Source organism: Narcine bancroftii, chromosome 14 (assembly GCF_036971445.1).
Source record: "Narcine bancroftii isolate sNarBan1 chromosome 14, sNarBan1.hap1, whole genome shotgun sequence".
Taxonomy (NCBI): Eukaryota; Metazoa; Chordata; class Chondrichthyes; order Torpediniformes; family Narcinidae; genus Narcine; species Narcine bancroftii.
This window is the reverse complement of record NC_091482.1, coordinates 50,343,566-50,365,424: the sequence shown is the minus strand read 5'-3', so window position 1 is coordinate 50,365,424 and position 21,859 is coordinate 50,343,566. Positions and strand designations below refer to the sequence as shown.

Below are 21,859 nucleotides of genomic sequence, written 5' to 3'. Positions count from 1 at the left end.
AGCTTGAGCCCAGACCCCGCAGTCGCAGGATTTTTAAATAAATTACTTTTGGCTTCTTTAACCTTGGCACCACCACCATTTTTTTATTTCTAGCTAGGAGTCTGTGTATCAGACATTTCCATTGCATTTCTAGGTGATAAGGGTTCCACTTTTCTTGAGGATAAGGCTATCACAGGTTGCTACAGGTTGAATGAGTTTAAAGTATTCTTCATGTCTTTGGAGTGACAGAGAGCTTCTCCAATTACCCTGGCGAGGTTTGCAGATGCTGCAGTAGCTTCTTAATGTCGGTGATTCGGTCTCCTATTATGGCAATCGTAGACTTTGACAAGCATTTAGAGTCCACTGATTAAGTGCTGAGTTCTGGAAATATTTTTACTAATGATCACCCCAGTGATGTTGCTGCTGGGGAATGGGGAATAGTTATGCTTTTAAATGTTAGAGAATAGGTGAGTCTTTTGTTTGTAATTGCAGGGTACTAGCCTGGTGTGGTAGTGACTTGTTCTTTTACATTCCAAATAATGGCATAGTCTTGCTGCATTCAGACACAGACAGTGTGTGTGCCTGAAGCTAATGTTGAGGTATTATCATGTCAGTCTAAGGTTATAAATTGCCCCTGTGACAACATGTTCAGAGAAACAAATCATTTCTGAAAATCCAACAGAAAAGAAAAAGAATTTTAATTTTTTAAACTTAGACTTACTGCACAGTAACGGGCCATTACACCCAATTAACCTACAACCCCCAGTACGTTTCGAAGGAAGCGAGGAAACCAGAGCACCCTGAGGAAACCCACGCAGACACAGGGAAAGCGTGCAAACTCCTTACAGACACCGCCGGATTCAAATCCCGCTCCTAATTGCTGGCACTGTTATGCTCACCGATGTTGGAAGTCTGAAAGAAAAGCAGAAAATTCTGGAACCACTCACCAGGTCAGGCAGCATCTGTGAAGAGTGAAACCGAACTTCCTTCTTTTGATGATGACCTTCATCGGAACTGAGAGCATCTCTTGACTCTGCCCACTTCCCTTAACCTCACTTCTCCTTGAATGCTCGCGAACAGGCACGCAGCCGTCAAATGACCCCGGGGATGGACTGCATAGGTAGGGTGTATCATCCCCAGGGTCATCTGATGCCTGCGTGCCGATTAGCCCAGTGTGACAGGGACATGGACAGTCCAGGGACAAAATAGTGACGCGTTGATAATGTTTTTGCGTGAATGCAGGATTGTGAAGGAAACAAAAGATGAAAAAGAAGGTATAAACTTAGTATTCAAGTTACTAAATCCTGATCAATGGATTATGATCTTGTATTGAAACAAAATTAATCGTCCCTAATTATTACATAATTAAACATTACGTACAGCACAGCATGAGTCCTTCAGCCCTTGTAGTTGTGCCAACCTATATAAACTTTCATAAGTTTATAAAGGATTGTAGGAAAGTGGTAGCAACAATAAAACAACAATAGGTGTACAATTTATAAAGACCGTGGCAAAGTCACGGCAGGGATGAAATACACGTATTTCTTTTTTCCTTGGCTTGGCTTCGCGGACGAAGATTTATGGAGGGGGTAAATCTCCAAGTCAGCTGCAGGCTCGTTTGTGGCTGACAAGTCCGATGCGGGACAGGCAGACACGGTTGCAGGGGAAAATTTGTTGGTTGGGGTTGGGTGTTGGGTTTTTCCTCTTTTGTCTTTTGTCAGTGAGGTGGGCTCTGCGGTCTTCTTCAAAGGAAGTTGCTGCCCGCCGAACTGTGAGGCGCCAAGATGCACGGTTTGAGGCGATATCAGCCCACTGGCGGTGGTCAATGTGGCAGGCACCAAGAGATTTCTTTAAGCAGTCCTAATACCTCTTCTTTGGTGCACCTCTGACACGATGGCCAGTGGAGAGCTCGCCATATAACACGATCTTGGGACGGCGATGGTCCTCCATTCTGGAGACGTGACCTGTAAATTGGTCATTCAATGAACTGGTTAAAGAAGAAGCCGTTTTTGCCGTTCACAGTGGAACACAGTTAACCAGTTCTCTGCATCTTTTCACACTCACCACTCATCACCGGGGAGAGGAGAGCCTATCCTCTATCGGTGATGTCAGAGTATCTGTGTCTGAATGCAGCAAGACTATGCCATTATTTGGAATGTAAAAGAACAAGTCACTACCATACCAGGCTAGTACCCTGCAATTACAAACAAAAGACTCACCTATTCTCTAACATTTAAAAGCATAACTATTCCCATTCCCCAGCTGCAACATCACTGGGGTGATCATTAGTAAAAATATTTCCAGAACTCAGCGCAGTTGGATCTTCAACAGCGTGGATTCGATGCTGTCGGCCTCTGCCATCTCGAGTACTTCGATGTTAGGGATGAAGTCGCTCCAATGAATGTTGAGGATGGAGCGGAGACAACGCTGGTGGAAGCGTTCTAGGAGCCTTAGGTGATGCCGGTAGAGGACCCATGATTCGGAGCCGAACAGGAGTGTGGGTATGACAACGGCTCTGTATACGCTTATCTTTGTGAGGTTTTTCAGTTGGTTGTTTTTCCAGACTCTTTTGTGTAGTCTTCCAAAGGCGCTATTTGCCTTGGCGAGTCTGTTGTCTATCTCGTTGTCGATCCTTGCATCTGATGAAATGGTGCAGCCGAGATAGGTAAACTGGTTGACCGTTTTGAGTTTTGTGTGCCCGATGGAGATGTGGGGGGGCTGGTAGTCATGGAGGGGAGCTGGCTGATGGAGGACCTCAGTTTTATTCAGGCTGACTTCCAGGACAAACATTTTGGCAGTTTCCGCAAAACAGGACGTCAAGCGCTGAAGAGCTGGCTCTGAATGGGCAACTAAAGCGGCATCGTCTGCAAAGAGTAGTTCACGGACAAGTTGCTCTTGTGTCTTGGTGTGAGCTTGCAGGCGCCTCAGATTGAAGAGACTGCCATCCGTGCGGTAGATATGTGAGGGACAGAGGGAAGGGAGAGAGACAGACAGAGAGAGAGCGCGATGGCAGACCTGCCCTCCCAAAAAAGGCTGTATCCATGGAGCTCTCATGGAAGGGTTTTTCTGCCACACGAAATTCTTGGAGGGCAGATCCGCCATTGCTCAATGCGTCACTCTGATATCACCGATAGAGGATAGGCTCTCCTCTCCCCGGTGATGAGTGGTGAGTGTGAAAAGATGCAGAGAACCGGTTAACCGTGGTCCACTGTGAACGGCAAAAACGGCTTCTTCTTTAACCAGTTCATTGAATGACCAATTTACAGGTTAGCTAGTGTATAAAGGGCTAGAGACTGTTGAACAGTACAGCACAGAAACAGGCCCTTCAGGGCACAGTGTCTGTGTAAAGGATGGTGCTCAAATTTAGTTAAACTCTATTTTGCTGCAGCTGACGTGGACATTACCCCTCCATAAATCTTCGTCCACAAAGCCAAACCAAAGTCAAAAGTCAAGTCATTGCTAAAATTCTATTGAGTCTGCTTCCACCACTGCCCATTCCAGGTGCCTACCACTCTCTGTGAAAACATGTTGTCTACATCTCCTTTAAACCCCCTCAGATTAAGTACAGGTTCTCAAATGTTTAACATCTTTCTCCTGGATAAACTTTCTAATTGCCTCTCATAATTTTATAAGCTTGCATCAGGTCTCCCCTCAGCCTCTGATACGCCCAAGAAAACAACCCAAGTCTTTCTAACCTTTCCCCATAGCTAGCCCAGGGGTGAGCATAACAGTTAAGAACAATGAGCCAGCGACCAGGGTTCGAATCCAGTGCTGTCTCTAAGGAGATGGTACCTTCTTCCCATCTCTGCGTGGGTTTCCTCTGGGTGCTCCAGTTTCTTCCTCCCCCCTCCCCTTCCAAATGTACTGGGGTTGTAGGTCATTTGGATGTGATTGGGCAGTAGAGGCTAGTGAGCCAAAGTGCCTATTCCCATAATGTATGTCTAAATTTAAATTTTAAATTGAAATATACTCTAATCTATCCTGGTAAACCTCTTCTGTACTCTTTCCATTGCCTCCACATCCTTCCTGTAATTGCACATGGTTTATTTCTAACTATTATTATCTGTTCCCCTCTTCCTTTTACATTATTATCTTTTTAATTCCTCTCCTTATGTGCTCTATGTTTTATGTATTTGAGAAGCTGCAACAAATAAGACTTTTGTTACATTGTATGTTTATGACAATGAACATTCATTAGCCCAGGATATTGGCATCCGTTATTGTTAACCTCGAAATCATTCTCCTTACGGACCCACACCAAATCCATACACCCATCAATGATGCCTTCTGCAGTCTAATCAAGAAGCTAACTTTCCTGCTCCTTGAATGGAGAAGATCCATGGCATTGTCTTGCACGTGAACTGAAAACTCATTGAGGACCCCTTGCACCCTGCAACACAGCATCTTTCAGCTGTTCCCATCAGAGCCGGCACCACCGAGCTGAGAAACAGCTTCTTCCCACGGGTAGGGGGAGCGCCGAACCACCAAAGGAGATGCTCACACTAACCATCCGAGACACTTTTATTCATGAAACAATTTTTATTTTATTTGTGTAGTTGAAATACTTGGCCTGCATACGTGTTGTTTGTCTGTATGTATGTGTGTGTGTGTGTCTGGTTGTATATCTGCCTATTTTGCACTGAGAACTGCAGAACACTATTTCATCTGGTTGTACAGATGACATTCAACTTGACATCTGCTGCCGATTCCTAAAAAGGTCCTGAGACCATGAGGCCCAGAGTGGCAGCAACTTACATCACTGCAGACACGGGTGACATTCTCTGTCACCAGTTCTCACCATTGACTTAAAAAGACCGGCCTCCAGATTCATTCAAGATTGGGCTGAATACGTGCCAGCCCCAATGCATTGCCTAAAATGAGTTAAGTTAGAATTAGTAGACAAATGGGTGCCTGATGGCTTGTGCTCAATGAGCTGAAGGAACCCTTTCCATTTTCCATCACCAAACTGATTCCAGGGATGAAGGGGCTGCCCTATGAGGAGAGATTGAATCATTTGGGACTGTACTCGGAACGTAGAAGAATGGGAGGGGATCTTATCGATACATATAAAATTATGAAAGGAAAAGATAACATTGGGGTAGATAAGTTACATCCATTGGTTGGGTAGAGCAGACTAGGGGACATAGCCTCAAGTTTCAGGGTTCTAAATTTAGGACAGAGATGAGGAGGAACTGCTTTTCCCAGATGGTGTGACTCTGTAGAGTAAAAACCTTGATGAAGGGCTCAAGCCCAAAACGTCGGTTATGTATTTTTACCTTTGCTATATGAAGGACACTGTTTGATCTCCAGCGTCGTGTTTTTACTTCATCTGCGTTGTCTACAGATTTTCATGTTTTACTGGTGAATCTGTGGAATTTGCTGCCCATTGAAGCATTGCAGGCAACCTCAATAAATATATTTAAGTCAAAGTTGGATAGATTTTTGCATCGTAAAGGAATTAAGGGATATGAGGAAAAGCCAGGTAGGTGGAGCTGAGCCTATCATCGGATCAGACATGATCACATGAATGGCAGAACAGGCTCGATGGGCCAGATGGCCGACCCCTGCTCTTGTTTCTTATGTTCACACTGTATCTCTTCACAACTCTTCAAAATATTACACTATATCCGTTCTTGCATTCCCTATGTCCCAGCAGTGAAAAAATATTTCATCCTTCATCAATGCCATCTGGATGGCAGAAATGCGTACAAAACTCTTTGTAATTCTGAGTTTTTATATACTGTGGTCACCCGCTGTTTATATACTTTGATTCGATGAAGAAGGGTAGTTTCATCTCGATTGTTACTCCTGACTCTGATTGCATAGAAAGCTGGAAATATTTCAGTTCTCCGTGTTGAACTGTTCGTTCTCTCTCCTCCAGGACAAGAGTTGTGCACCCTTGAGGTTCAGCAGCTTTTTTAACTATTGTCATTTTTTTTTTCTGATTCAGGTAATTCCCAGTGATCCCTACTGGGTTCCTACAACAGAAGAAGAGTACCTGCACTTTGGAGAGAAAGCTGATACCGTAAATCAAGCACACAAATACATGAACACAGTTCGCAAGCGGAAGGGGCTGCATGTGGAAGAGAAAATAGTTCAGCATGCTGAAAAGCAGAGAACGCTCAGTAAAAATAAATAATTGCTTCAAATTGCAAACTTTTCCAAGGATTCTTACTCATCTGTGAAGAATGGTAAGGCTGCAGATGAAATGTAAAATTTCCATGATTGAAACATTGAAGATTTATATTAATATTTTAATATGAATACATTCAAATTAAATCATGCCTTCTCCGTTCCAATCCCTTATGTTTATTGAGTACAAAATGTCATCAACCAAAGTTCAGTCTAATGAAAAAATTAAATATAATATACATTTTTCTTTAGAGAAAGTGTGTCACAGTTACTTGAAAATGTGGCTAATGAATTTGTATGGCATCCTGTGCAGTTTGTCGATGTTGGCATTTGACATTCATCGGGCCTGTTTTGAATTACTCCTAACTAACCCAAGAGTTTCAAGCAGCACATTTTGAGTCCTTTAATCAACCCCTATCCCGATTCAGTTGATCAAGATTGAAATTTCAAAAATGTAATGCATACAAACTCTCCTGGTGGACTCATCTCACCAGCTTCAAATTAAAACTAATTATTTTGAAATAATTTTGCAGAAAGAAATGAAATCAGTGACTTTACTGCAATGTAGTAAATCTTTATATGGGAAGCATCTGTGAAAGTTACACTTTGATAACACCCACATGTTAGCTGTGCATTCACATTGCTGCAACAGAGGTAGTTACTTCCAAAAACATTTCCACTGAATTGAGGTGTAATGAGAATTCCACCTACATTAAACATTACAGTCTCGTTATAAGTTAGCGGTACTTTGTTTGCATAGAGTGGTAAATAAAGACTCATCAGACCTTTACATATGACTCCAGCTGTGATCTCACCAGAGACCTATATACAGTAAAACCCCTGGTATCCGGCGTCTATGGGGATTGGTAGATGCCAGATAAGTGAATTTTCCAGTTGCTTCAGATTGCGTGTTGCTCGATTGGCAAACTAATGGCGAGGTACGCCAATTTTAAACTTCAGCATTTTTTACATTATTTTCCGCAATTTATTTTGGCGGTTGCTTAAATTCCAGATAACAGGCGTTTTGCTGTTGTAGAAGTAAGATACCTTTGCTCTGGTGCCCAACCTTTGCAATAAAGACTGATTCCCTGCTATACCTTCATGTTAACATTTTTATGGCACATGATAAAAACACTTAAGTTTCTCTGAAAATTAATACCTTTCTCTCCTCACCATTTAAAAAATAATCTGCCTTTCTACTTTTTCTCCCCAAGTAGATGACCTCACATTTTTTCCACATTATATACTGTCTCATGCCCCTGCCCTTTAATGTCACCTATCCATATCCTCTTGCACTCTTTCTGCCTCTTTTTTCCATCCTGCTCAATCACCAAATTTTGTATATGTAGATACACTTGATTTCCTCCATATCATTGAATCTGACTGTGAACGGTTAAGACTGCAACACTGATCTCTTTATTCCTACTGTCTATTCTCTGTTCATTAACTGATCCTAATCCATCCATTCTTAAACCCACTCCCCACCCCCACTCCACAATTCCATGTGCTCTAAATTGTTCAATATTCTTGCGTAAGGAATTTTTTTTAATTACACATACGGCACTATAACATGCCAATTTGGACCTACGAGTCCATACTGCCCAAATTACAGCCCGTTAATCTACACCCTGGTACCTTTTTGAAGAGTGGGAGGAAACCAGATCCCCCGGAGAAAGTCCACGCAGACACGGGGAGAATGTCCAAACTCCTTATAGCACAGGATTCGAACCCAGATCCAGTCCCGATCACTGGCGCTGTAAAGGCGTTGCGCTAACCACTGTACCAACCGTGCCCACCATTATAGACCTTCAAAAATTCTTAAAACCTCATGATAACTGCTGCCCCTTTATTCCACGTTGTAATCTCAAAATTTCCTCAAGTTTGTCAAACATGATTTTCCATTGCTCCCCAATTCTACCACTATTTTCTAAGTGTCCTGGTTAATTGGTTCCAACATTCCTGACAAGCCAATCTGTCCTTCCCCCTATGGGCTCTACCACCACAAAGGCTAGAGCAGCAGGTACATTCAATTTCACATTCTCAGGTCTCAAAACCAAATTGCTTTGGATGACTATTTCCCCCCCCCCCAAGCATCTCATTATTGCTGGGTCAAATTTTAGGAACCCACTGCTAATAGCTACGTGGGAGCATCAGTGCACTATGGCATTCAGGAATGTCTCACATGACCACCATTTTAAGAACAATTAGAAATTGACCCTGCGGCCCTTCAAACCTGCTCTTCCATTCAATGTGAATGTGGATTGGATAAGGAGAGAGTGGTCCATGAATGCCCTTGCTTCCTTGCTTTCAAACTGCAACACCTTGGTAACAAAGACCAGCATATCAATTCTCTTTGAAATTGCTTGCAATGGTTCCATGTTTTGTTTACATAAAAAGGACAGCCAAATCCCTTTGAATGCCGAATATTCCGTCAGGCCACTCTCCAACCAATGGCATTAACATCGACTTCTCCGGTTTCTGTTAGTCCACTCCCCTGCTTCCCTCTCTTCCCCATCTTTCCTCCAGCTCTCCACCCCCTTTCTTCTCCATTCATCAAGCTATCCCTTCTCCCTTCACCACTCAGCATTTTTGCTTGTGCCCATCACCCACATCCACCTCTGACCTTTTGCCTGTGACCCTGTGCTCCTTCCCCCCACCATTTTATTCAGGTGCCTGCCTGCATCTTGCTCATACCTTGAAGGGCTCAGGCCCAGAACGTTAGTCATGCATCTCTATCTTTGCTACATGAAAGATGCTGCAAGACATGCTGAGTTTCTCCAGAAATTTTGTGTAAACTACAATCACCATGTCAGCAGACTTCCCTTGAAGTCTCTGCACTGAGAATTCTCTCACCCTTTGCCATTCTTCTTCCAAGCAAACAACCTCTGCATTATGTTCTACCTGCCACCACTTTTCCCATTCCATTCACCTGTCTATATCATTCTACGTTAATACAGATCTAATTGCCATGTTAATGTGGGGTGTTAATTGATTAGACCTGAGCACTGCCAATCTGAAAATGACCCGTTCACTAATTCTTGTCTGTTATCCGTCCACTGATACATGTTCCTATAAACCCTTTGCTAAAGTTGTGTAACAATTCCTGTGTGGCACCTCATCAAATACCTTCTGAGGATCCAGGTATGAAGCATCCAGTATTCCCCTTCCACTTGGATCTTAAAAGCCTAATGGGTTCTGTCAAGCCTAATGGGTTTTTCAGTCATCTTCAGCATGACCTCAAAGATAACGGACTTCCACTCTGATTTTGAGGTGGGAATGAGGCCGTCGTGGAATCTGCAGACCCTTCCACAGGTAGGCCAGGACACAGTCACGTGACTGGGCACATCATGAGGTGATTTATGAGGCAGTATGTGTCTTCCACCAGGAATGCAGGGTTTCCTCGTGTTTCCTTGATAATAACTCACAGTTCTCTACCCTCCCAAGGTCTCTGAGAAGTCAAAGATCAGGTATTCCCTGGGATCAATGGAAGCGTTGCATTTCTTCAAGGAGGTTTTAAGCGCATCCTTGAATCTTTTCCTCTGTCCGCCTGATCATTTATTCCCATGACAGAGCAAAGACTGGAGTCATTGTGAGTGATGCAAGTACAACAAGCCTCGATTCTGGGGATGAGAATAATCTTTGCAATGTTAATTGATGTTCAACGATTGCTCATGACCTCCATAGTCAGCTAATATTTTGACTAAATCTGAAAAATTATGGCATGTTAAAATTAAGAATCTAATGCAAGGTTCCTAACAGAACCAGCCTATCATATTACAAAACTAAAGGAGCCATAATTTACAGAATATGCTGAAGATGACAACTTTTTTTCCACATTTATATACAGTCTTTACAAACATTGCGTAGATTTTACAGCACAGGAGTAGCCCATTCAGCCTAGCATGGAGATTTGTGTTCCATAAGCCTCCTCCTGAACCTAATGCTGTCATCATATCCTTCCAAATCATCTTATTTTATATTTCTCTTCCTTCCCCTTAAATGCATCATATTCAGCTCAACCGCACCACATGTAAGGTAAGCTTCACATTCTAAGATTTCCTTGGCAAAATTATCAGGAGATGAAAAAATGTTTGAAAATATTGACACTCTCCCACAAGTATCCATCTTCTAATAAAACCAGCGATGGATAACTGGTATTTTCTTGTCATGAAGTACAATTAGAATTTGAACTTGCTGGAACTATGGCTTTATCGTGTGATATCGCAGAGCAGTTGTGCACTTGTATGTAATCATATTAATTGAATATGTTGAAAGAAGAAAGTGCTAATGACCCCATCAGCATATCCTTAAGTTATAGCCATTCTGCAAAATTAACATGTGTTTCACAGTGCAGAGTTTGCAAATTTAGTTTATCCATTACAGTTGTCCTTGGCTCGATGCAGACCTTGTCTCCCTCACAGTAACTTATGGGGTGTTAATATATAGCAGATTTGTGGCTGATGGGCTCTCAAGCTAACCCTAAAGGTAAATCTTGGCTAATCTGCTCTGGAAGTTAACTGGCTATTAAAACATGGAATGGTATTAAACACTGCTCAAGAGCAATTATATGTGAGGTGGTAGGGGGCCACTATGTGGACCTCAGAGACGGACCTTTGATGTTCATCTCCTTACCAATTTGTCTAGGAAGAGAGGCACCTAGACTGATCAGTTTAAGTGCAAGATTAGATCTCTGGCAGAAGTATGTCCAGAAAGCACGCATTATCTGTGACAAATTAAAGAAAACTTGTGAAGGTCATGGATAGATAGAAGGCTTCGTTCCACAGGCCAGCACCTGCAAAGTTATTAGCCCAGATATTCCAAAGTGCCTGAAAATGCAGAATGATGCACTACTGGAAGAAATGCTCCAGAGCAAAGTTTTATTGTGCACTGCTGGAACCAGAACAGAAAGCTTCAGTTACAAGGAGAGATTGGATAGGCTGGGATTGTTTTCTCTGGAGCATAGAGGTGACCTTTTCGAGGCTTATCAAAGGGTTTGCTTCCTGAAAACAAAATGGAGATTTATGATAGACAACTTCAAGCTGGACACAAAGATAATTTCAGGTTTGCTGCATCACGTCAGACGTTGGAGAAACATTAAATTAACTTTTATTGAATTCAGCATGTTTAATCACATAATGATACTGGCACACTGCATGAGTTCAACTGACCTAAAAATGTTTTGCCGCTGATTTTCATTTGTACTCAGCTTCTTATGCCTCTTGTGTCAGTGTCCAAAATGGTCAGCCAGCATTGATGGATTCCAGTTGCACTGATGCTGCTTTTCCATGGTCGCAGTGTCCTGATGAAACCTTTCACCATGTTTATTACTGACTGCACCAAGATCAGCAAGGAAGAGGTCCAAGTGTGAATGCAAAAATGATTTGTCGCACTTCATGGTATTGTATGCTTGAAGTAGACTTGAAATATGACAAGAAATCAGTTATAAAACAAGTTGTATCTACAAAGCGGTACATGATCAGAAAATGTTGAGGTGATTTTCGTGATCAGCAGCCTAAAATCCTTAAAGTGCACCCAAAGGTGTTGAGGAAGCAAAATCTTTGTTGTCCAGTGCTATTGGTCTTTTTTTCCTCAGGTGGGGGAGTCTAAACTATAGAGCAAAGGTTTATGGGGAGAGGGGCAATGTTTTTAACACAAAGTGGTGGGGATCGGGAGCAACATGCCAGAGGAGGTGGTCGAGGCAGGTACAATCACAGTATTTAACATGGACTGAAAAACAATAAAGGGATATGGGCCAATGCAGGAAAATTGGATTAGTGGAGACAGGCATCTTGGTTGCATCGACGAATTGGGCCAAAGAGCTTGTGATCATGCAGTATAACTTTTAACACTCCCTGTCTCTTCACAAAAGGACATGCTAACTTTGAAGAAGTAAATCAGGGAGGGTGAAAGAGGTTCTGATGTGATGAAGTATGGGATCATGTTGATCACTAAATGAGTGTCAGGGAAAGACTTAGAGGCAAATATAAATCATTTTGCTTTGAGGTTGCTTTGTCAAGTAAGGTGAAAATAAATCCAAAGAGTTTCTACAGATATATTAGGAACAAAAGGATAGTGAGGAATAAAATTGGTCCCTTAGAGGATGAGAGTGGAAGGCTTTGCGCGGAGCCAAAGGAGAATGATATTGATCTATGTAAAGCAGTGGTTCTCAACCATTTTCTTTCCACTCAAATCTCACTTTAAGTAATCCCTATGCCGTTGGGTGCTCTGTGATTAGTAAGAGATTGCTTAAGGTGGTATGTGGGTGGAAAGAAAAAGTTTGAAAACCACTGTTTTAATCATACCTGACTAACTCGTTCTGTGCCTAGTTTCATAACTCCAAAGGAAATGGGCCAATGACAGTTTCTCTCAAGCAAACTGTTTCAGTAATAATTGGGCCTAGAGCAGTGACTCTCAACCTTCCCTTCCACCCACATACCACCTTAAGCAATCCCTCATTGATCTCAGAGCACTTATGGAATGGGAACTACTTAAAGTGGTATGTGAGTGGAAAGAAAAAGGTTGAGAACCACTGGTGTACAGTTTTGGTCACCAAAGAATAGGAAAGATTTCAATAATTTGGAGAGAGTGCAGAGAAGATTTACTAGAATATTGCCAGGATTACAGGCTTTAAGTTATAGGAAAAGGTTAAATAAGTTATGGAGCGCAGAAGGTTGAGAGGGGATTTGTGTCAAATTACTATGAAGTATAATTGATGTGGAGAGACTTTTTCCTTTAAGAAAGAGGGAGATACAAACAAGACATGAGCTGAGAGTTAAAGGGCAAAGGTTTAGAGGAATCATGAGGGGGGACTTTTCACTCAGAGAGTGGTGGGTGTGTGGAACGAGCTTCCAGATGAAGTGGTGGAGGCAGGCTCATTTAAGGAGAAGTTGGATATGTATATGGATGGGAAAGGGATGGAGGGTTACGGGTTGAGTGTAGGTCAGTGGGGTTAGGTGGGAGAAAGTGTTTGGCATGGACTAGAAGGGTCATGTTGGTCTGTAATTGTTATATGGTTCTCTGGCCAGAAGTCGAGGGAGATACAGTCTTCACTGGATTACACTCGGATCTTTGAAGCTCGATGGTGGTGAGACTGGGAGAGGGATGAGTGAATGATAACCAAAAAATGTTGAGGTATTTCTCACTTCACAACCATTCAATTTACAAATCGTTCCTATAAAAATCTCATTGACTCTGGAGCTCATATCTTTTTGCTTCAGAGAACAGTCTGGCATGTTCTATACTTAGGAACATATTCTACCAAACTGCCCATGGTGCATTTCACCTAATGTTTTGAATATAACAAATTTTGCTTGTAAACATTTTGAAGGATTGCATACCTTTAGTAAATCGAAGAATGGCAGTATTTAAGATTTCTAAACCGAAAAGGCACATTAATGGACCTAATGCAGCCAGGGGAGCCTGTTAACTCAGACCTCAAGACTCCAGTTAAATCCTGTTTCATTGTCGGTAGTCATTAGTGAGTCTCAAATGCATGCAAGAATTTTGTAAGATTGAATTCAAAACATGTGTTGCACTTGGTAACATCAGTGCACCTGTTTGGCAACTTTGGTGAGGTTGCACTTTGATGCATGAAACCCTATACACCCACTTCGTTTGTTATCTGTGTTAATGTGGAATAGAGTATAGTTGGTATGGTCAGTAAGTTTGCGGATCACAAAAATTGGTGGTACAGTGGACAGTGTTAAAGGTTATCAAAGATTACAATAGGAGGTAAATCAACTGCAAAAGTGAGAAAGGAATGGCAGGTGGAATTTAACTTGGACAAGTGTGAGGCATTGCAATTTGGTAAGTAAAGCCAAGACAAGATAGGCATGGTAAATGGTCGGGCCTTGAAGACTATTGTAGAACAGAGAGACTGAGGAGTACAAGTAAATAATTCCCTGAAAGAGGCTATATGGATTGATGTGGTGATGAAGAAGTTGTTTGACATGCTTGCCTTTGTCAGTCAAGAGTTGGGACAACATGTTACAAGTGTCCAAGATGTTGGTGAAACTATGCTTGGAGTACAATTCTGTCCACCCAACTACAGGAAAGATATTGTGAAGCTAAAAAGATGCAAAGAAGATTCACATGGGTTTTCCTGGGACTGAGGGCTTGAGGTCTGAGGAGACACTGGATAGGATGGTACTTTTTTCCCTCGAGACAGATTGGGGAATGCTCTTTTTGAGGTATACAAAATCTTGAGGGATATAGATAAGGTGAATAGTCAGTCTTATTTTCCCAGGATAAGTGAGTCTAAAATTAGATGGTGTAGATTTAATGTGATGGGTGAAAGATTTAAAAGGGTCCTGAGAGTCAACTTTTTCACACAGATAGTAGTAGGTACTGGTATATGGAACAAGCTCCCAGTGGAAGTGGTAGAGGTGGATACAATTGCAACATTTAAAAGACATTGGGACAGGTTCATTATTCAGATGGGCTTAGATTAGTGGTTCTCAACGTTTTCCCACTCACATACCACTTTTAAGTATTCCCTATGCCATAGGTGCTCTGTGATTAATAAGGGATTGCTTAAGGTGGGATGTGAGTGGAAAGAAAAACCACTGTTTGAATCGCACCTAATTGATTCATTATGTGCACGGTTTCATAACTCCAAAGAAAATGGGCCAACGACAGTTTTTCTCAAGCAAAATATTTCAGTAACAATTGGGTCTAGAGCAGTGATATTCTCAGCCTTCCCTTCCCACTCACATGCCACCTTAAGAAATCCCTTACTAATCTCAGAACACTTGTAGCATGGGGATTACTTAAGGTGGTGTGTGAGTGGAAAGAAAGGTTGAGAAACACTAGTTTAGAGGGATATGGGCCAAATCCAGGCAAGTGCGGCTCAGACAGGCAAATTTGGTAACATGGATGACTTGGGCCAAGGGCCTGTTTCCACTCTGCAAATCTCAATGTCTGTTATAAAGCCCAGAGAATGAGTTTCTTTACGTAGTGAGAACTAATTCAGGTCTTTGGAATTCCAGCTATTGTAAGTACAGGAGAATTTACCATCACATGCCGCAAGTAAGTCAGAGCTCAGTTCCCTTATATAAAAGTTATAAAAACAAAGAATAATCTCCTGCTGACATTACTTATCGGGTAACCAATTCCAATGAGTTGCCCAGTTAATTGAGCAACTGGTGCAAGCAGGGTGCATTGTTGACTAATTTAGTTGCAAAGCAGCACAGTAATAGACCAAATACACCCATGTGACCAATTAACCTACAAACCAGTACAACGTTGGAACATTGGAGGAAACCAGAGCACCTGGAGGAAATCCATGCATACACAGGGAGAACGTGCAAACTTCTTGCAGACAGCTAAGGATTTGAACCCGCGTTGCTGGTGCTGTATTAGCAGAACGCTAACCGTGGCTAATGATTGAAGAAAAAATTAATGCCAAAGGTAGAACATAGCTAAATTTTAGAAAGAGATCAGCCCCCAATTTCCTTGAAATTCGCTCCCTCCAATGGCAGATGATGGAGACACGATGGCCAGGAAAGTGCAACAATTCAGGCAGCCTCTGTAAAAATAAAACCAATTAATATTTCAGGAGGATCCCGATCAGGAGATCAGGCCTGAAAGATAGACAAGCCCTTTCTCTCTCATCTGCTGAGTTCTACCAGCTTACTGTGCGTTGCTCCAGATTCCAGCCTCTGCAGTCTTCTATGTGTCAGATGGTTTGTGACAAGGACTGGGAATAGTTAGAAGCCAAACACATTTAGAGAATGGAGAAGGTCAGTTTCCTCCGAAAAGGGTGGGGGTTTCATGGAGGGTGCTTTTCAGGACATAGTCACCTCACCAATCGAGAAGCTGTGGTAAGCCTTCCAGCAGCCTAAAATGAGCAGATTGGCAAAAACGCAGAAATGCTGGAGGAACTCTGGTTCTTCAAAGTATGACTTAAGGTTTGGGCCTGAGCCCTTCTTCAAGGTAATTCTCTGGTTCGGTATGATGAGGGTTAATACATGTACCACCCACCCCCTGACTTGCAACCTATGCGACTTACATTTGTAAAGAAAGATTATAAAATTTACAAGGATTATGTTGTATTTGATAAACTGTAACAGGGACACCTGGCATATAAGAGCCAAAATGAGCATACTTTCCTTGTTAGTCAGCGTCCCGAGGTCCGTTGGCTGGGCATGGCCATCTTGGTTCCTGTGCAAGCAAAATCAAGATGGCTGCGCCCAGCCTACAGACCCCGAGATGTCGACTAACAAGGTAACCATGGACCAGAATGCGGAAAGAATCGCCACAGTTAATCGACAAACCCAGGAAGCTTTATCATCAAATTTATGATGAAGAAAAGATTTGATTAAAAAGTTTGCCTTAAGACTTAGGTACTCCACATGTATGGGCAAAATTCTGACTTGCATCCATTCAGAGATATGACTGATCCTTCAGTCTTAATTACGGTCGTAAGTCAGGGACTACCTGTAATGTTCAAGATGGGATCACGCCACCATAGGTGGCTCATTCGCAGAGGGACAAAGGCAAAGCATCAATGAGCAATGATTATAGGGGATTAGAAGGAAGGGAAGGCCACTCATTCCTTCCAACTTGCACCACACCTCAATAAGGTCACAGCTGATGGTATCCCTGTCCTGCACTAAAGGTCACAGCTGATGGTATCCCTGTCCTGCACTAATCCCATATTCCTCAACTCCCTTAAAATCTAAAACTCTGTCCGTCCTCATATTGAATGACTGAAACTCCACATCTCTCTTGAATAGAGAATTCCAAAGAATCATCCCCCAAGTTCAGACATTTTTTCTTACCTGGGGTGATTATGATTGTAATCTTTGGTTTGCGACATCCCAACCAGGGGGAAATATCACTCTTGCATCCATCCTGTCAAACCCCAGATTAGATCACTGGTCATTCTTCTAAACTCCAGAGCATGGGCAGAATTTGTTTAATCTCTCCTTGTCCAACAAACCAGTCTCTCCAGTGATCAATCTCATGGACCTTTATGCACTGTCCTCCACTGTTTATAATTGGTTACCAAACTATTCACATGTGCACATTCCAGATTTTATTCAAGGTTATTTATGGACATTTTGGTTTGACCATGTAGAAATTACAGCACTTTTTATACATAGTTCCCCCATTTCAGGGCACCATAATGTTTGGGACATTTGGCTTCACAGATGTTTTTGTATGTACTCAGGAAGGTTTAATTGCTTCGGTAGCTGCGCACTACTCGAAGAAAGACACACACGGGTGGAGCGAGGTATAGTTCTGTGTCTTATTGGGCTTTTATAGTTGGCCTTCCCGCCGTTGCCCCACAGCTGACATCATCACCCAAACAATAGCTGGTCTCTGCCTCTTGCCCGCACGCTATCCCCTAGCTGTTGACTGTGCAGCAGAGACTAGCGCCATGTTGGGGATGCTGGCCCAACCGTATGGCTGCCAGTTCGCTTGCTGGGGCCAGTGCCGCTGCACAGCCTGCTGGCTCCTGGTTGCGCTCGCTGCCCGATTTCCGCCCTTCATTGGTACAGGTCTCAGAGAGCTCCGCTTGCTGCTTAACTTTGGAGTCTGGCGTTGCCTTTTTTTTAAACCAACGTTAAAAAAAGTGCGCCAATGAAAGTCAAATAAGCCAAAAACAAGAATCAAACAGTAAGAGGCATCACCCAAACCTAAGATTACCAAAATCAACAGTTTGGGACATCATGAAAAAGAACATGCGTACGAAGAAGCTCAGTTATCTCAAAGGGACTGGTATTCCAAGGAAGACCTCCACTGTTGATGACAAGAATTCTCATCATACTGAAGAAAAATCCCCCAACATATGTCCGACAGATCAAGAATACTCTTCAGGATGCAGCTGTGGCTATGTCAATGAATACTGTCCACAGAAGTCTTCTTGAAGAGAAATCAGGACATGAAGAGAACCACGTTAGCCATAGAAAAGATGGTTAAGAAGTAGAGTGAAACCTCGATAGAACGCGATTCGTTAATCTGCGGAATCGCTTATGGCGTGGGTGTCTGTGGACCCCTAGCATTGATTTTAGGATGCCAGGCTAACAGTGACTAATAGCCACAAACTCAAAAATGAACCCTTATGACTCATTTACAAGATGTGTATGTTAATAAGTGGAGTTTAAAGGTCTTATTGTAGGGATGGAGTCACAGTATTTTGTTTTATTGCTTCCTGAATCATGACATATATGCAACTGCTCCGCAACTTGGCTGTAACACGGTATGGAATCTTGGACCCCAACCACCGCGTTCTAACGAGGTTTTGCTGTATTTGAAAGAGCCTGCAGAATTCTGAGAAAAGGTCTTGTGAACAGATGAGACCAAGATGAACCTGTATCAGAGTGATGGCAAGAGCAAAATGTGGAGATGTAAAGGACTGCCCAGGATCCGAAGTGTACCACGGTTTGCATCTTGCAGTGTAGCGTCAATATTTCTAAGCTAAGATTTTATTCTATCTTTTATTGATTTGATTTATTTACTCGGTGAGGTTCAAAAATATGCCGGCCGATCAAAAGTCTGATCTCTGAAGTGAAACCAGAAAGTCTACGATGATAGTAGTTAATACACAAAGGTGCTGGAGAAACTCAGCAGATCCCGCTGCATCCAGAAGAGGCTAAGATATGTCACAAATGATTCAGGCCCAAGCCCTTCATCAAGATATGAGCAAACGGTGGGGGGAGGAGGAGGGCAGAGGGGGCAGGTCAACAGCCAAGAGGCCAGATAGGAAAGAAAAGCTGAGAAATGATGGGGGTGATGGTGAAGATCGATGAATACAGAGCAGGAGGAAGGATGATAGATAATAGGGAAAGAGAAAGACAAGGCTGAAAGAAAGAAGACAGAGTAAGGGTTCCGAATACAGATCTTTTCACCGAAACACAAAACACTGCACCCAACATAATTATGATTCACCAATGGTGCAACGTGTTTGGGTGTGATAGGTGTGTCTTTGGTGCGATGGGAACATGCCAATAGACCAATGAAAAGGACAGGCCTTCTGTGTGTGCCACCACCTTAAAAGAAAAATTCCACTCGACTATCAAACCCCATTTGAAATGTAAAATTTGCATCAATAAACATTTTGCACAAACCAGTTCATACTTGCTGTTAATCAGTGCATCAGAGGCTAAATTAAAGTACACGGCCAGGGATGACACATGCCTCCATGACTCGACTGTGGATGACTGACATTTTCTCATTGTACCCTGAGGCCAGTGTAACTGGAGTTGGCTCGGGGTACTCGGACAGAAAGGCTGTGATTCAACAAGGTGAAATATTAGCCTTACTTGGACAGCTCATACTTTATTTATGAAACCGCTAAGTGCTGCCTCAGCTGAGCTTCCTCGGAAATGATCATGTTGCACACCTCCAAAAGGCCAAGTCAGGTGAGGAGCAGAATGTTTGCGGCTTAACGTCAAGGTCCAATTATAGCCCATGGTGGCAGATACACTTCAGACTCTGCGCTGGATTTTGACTCTCAAAGAAAAGTACCAGTTTTTTTTGGTAATTATCGAGGTCTATCATCTATCTGTCTTGAGTAGACAGCCACCATGAGACATTATGCTGAAAAGCTGACAGAATTAGGTCGAGTGAACGCCAAGTTCAAACAAAGGCTGTCTATTTTTGTCTGTTGCTCTCTTCCCTCTGAGAAGCCAACCTTTGACCCTGAATCTCAGCTTGCTCGCCTCCTGTCTTTATCGCTGCTACAGCCTTAGATCTGTCAATCATGAAATAACGACGAGAATTGTAGCTTTGTGCAGTGTTGGTGTTGTTCATTGGAAGATGAGAAACGATGCCTTGTTTTCTTAAACTGCAATAATTCCATCAATTATTTTCTCCTCGGTCCATTGGAGCTAATTCAGACAAAACGCTATCAGTTCTTCACAAAAGCTGTGCAATTACACTTGCCTGTGTGTGTTAATCACGTAAAGGAGCACACATCATTGGTGTGCAAGAAGGCTGGTGGTGATCTGACACCAGTGCAAAAGTGTTTTTTTATTACAATTTGCATGAAGTGTCTTTCATTGCCTCAGGGCACATCAAAGCTCTTTACAGCCAGTCAAGTGCTTTCAAAATGAGTTAAAAGAGGGCGCCTCCCCTTCCCCCACCCCACCCCCCCCCCCCCACACCAGGGGGCACAGATCTAAGTGGCAGATCCTGGTACCCAGACAGAACAGTAAAAAGCTGGGAATGGGAATAGGGGTTACCTCCTAGACCCCTTGTCAATTTCACGGAACGCCTGCAGTCTAAAGTGAACAACGGGCTCATGAATAGGACGTGGCGTTGCAAGTCCAACCTTCTTACTTAACGCACTTCCGCTACACTGTCTAAACTCGCGTAAAGGAACGGGGATTTGGAGTTTTGGTCGCTCGTGTGCCAAGATGTCGGACATTCTTCAGACCAGTAAAATCATACAATGTCTATCTAAAAAGCGTAAAAGAGTCTTTTAAATGTCCCAATAGTACCAGCCATATGTATTCCCGGCACCCACCACTCTCTAGGTTAAAAATCCTACCTCTTGTATCTCTCATAAACTCTCCTCAACTCGCAGTTGGGCAGCGTGGTCAGCGCAACACTGTTACCGTGTCAGCAACTCGGGTTCGAATCAGCCAGGTTTTCAATCTCCCTCTGTATACCAAAACAAACCTACCCACCCCCTCTCCCCACCATCGATCTAACCTTCCCTACTTCATAGTGCAGATTCCGACAATGTGTCCCATGAACCAATCTCTAATGAGCCTGCCACTGCTAAGCATCCCTGTTCATCGTGTTTCAGTTTTCTGGGTAAGTTTGATTTCCTGATTGGCAATTGAAGAAGATAAAGATGGACTCCCACTGTCTTCTGCGTTCGTGGAGCAGCTACGTGGAGTTCTGAGCTGGATCAGGGTCCACGATGTGGAGGACCACTACCCAACTGATGAGCCCCATGTCTTGGACCTCCAAAGCCGGGCATCGGAGGCACATGGGATTAAACAGGAGATCTGCCTTCTGTCTGTTTGGCGAAAGGCTCAGGCCTGAAACGATGGTAACTCTTTGCTTCCTTTTGATGCTGCTTGGTTTGCTGAGTTTCTCCAGCATATTTGTGTATGGCACTTCAATCACAGCATCTGCAGTCTATCCTGTTTAAGTCCATTCAGAATCGGATTTATTTGGAATGATATGACAGGTGCAAATTTTGCTATAAATGAAATTTTAAAATATATATATAGAGCAAAAAGAAGAGAAAGTGCAGCAGTGTTCATGGTTCATCATCCATTCGGGAATCTGATGGCAGAGGGGAAGGAGCTGTCCTTGTGCTGCTGGGTGTTCATCTTCAAGCTCCTGTACCTCCTTCCTGATGGTATCAGTGAGAAGAGGGCATGGCCTGGGAGGTGGAGGTCCTTGAGAATAAAAATTGCTTTCATAAGGCACCGTCTCTTATGGATGTCCTCGATGGAGTGGTCTGATGCCTGTGATGGCGCTGGCCGAGTTCACAACTCTCTGTAAACTTTTCCTTTCCTGTGCATTGGCATCTCCATACCAGACAGTGATGCAACTGGTTAGTATGCTCTCCACAGCACATCTGTAGAAATTTGCCAGGGTCTTTGGTGTCGTGCTGAATCTCCTCAAACTCCTTGTGAAGTATAGCCGCTGGTGAGCCTATTTTTGTGATTGCATCGACATGGAGGCCCCAGGATCGATCTCCAAAGATGTTGACACTCAGGAAACTGAAGTTCCTCGCTCTTTCCACTGCTGACCCCTCGATGAGGACATTCAGCTGCTCCAC

At 43.0% G+C, this 21,859-nt stretch overlaps 1 protein-coding gene across 3 annotated transcripts in view; it reads left to right on the top strand.

The window, feature by feature from the left end:
- The window catches only part of efl1 (elongation factor like GTPase 1), a 219,356-nt gene extending 212,456 nt beyond the window's left edge, over positions 1–6,900 (top strand). For all 3 annotated transcript variants that reach the window (XM_069911660.1, XM_069911662.1, XM_069911663.1), the window contains exon 20: positions 5,930–6,900. In XM_069911660.1, coding sequence (XP_069767761.1) covers positions 5,930–6,118 — 189 coding nt within the window. In that variant the 3' untranslated portion in view covers positions 6,119–6,900. The remainder of the gene's footprint in view (positions 1–5,929) is intronic.
- Positions 6,901–21,859: the final 14,959 nt, after the last annotated feature.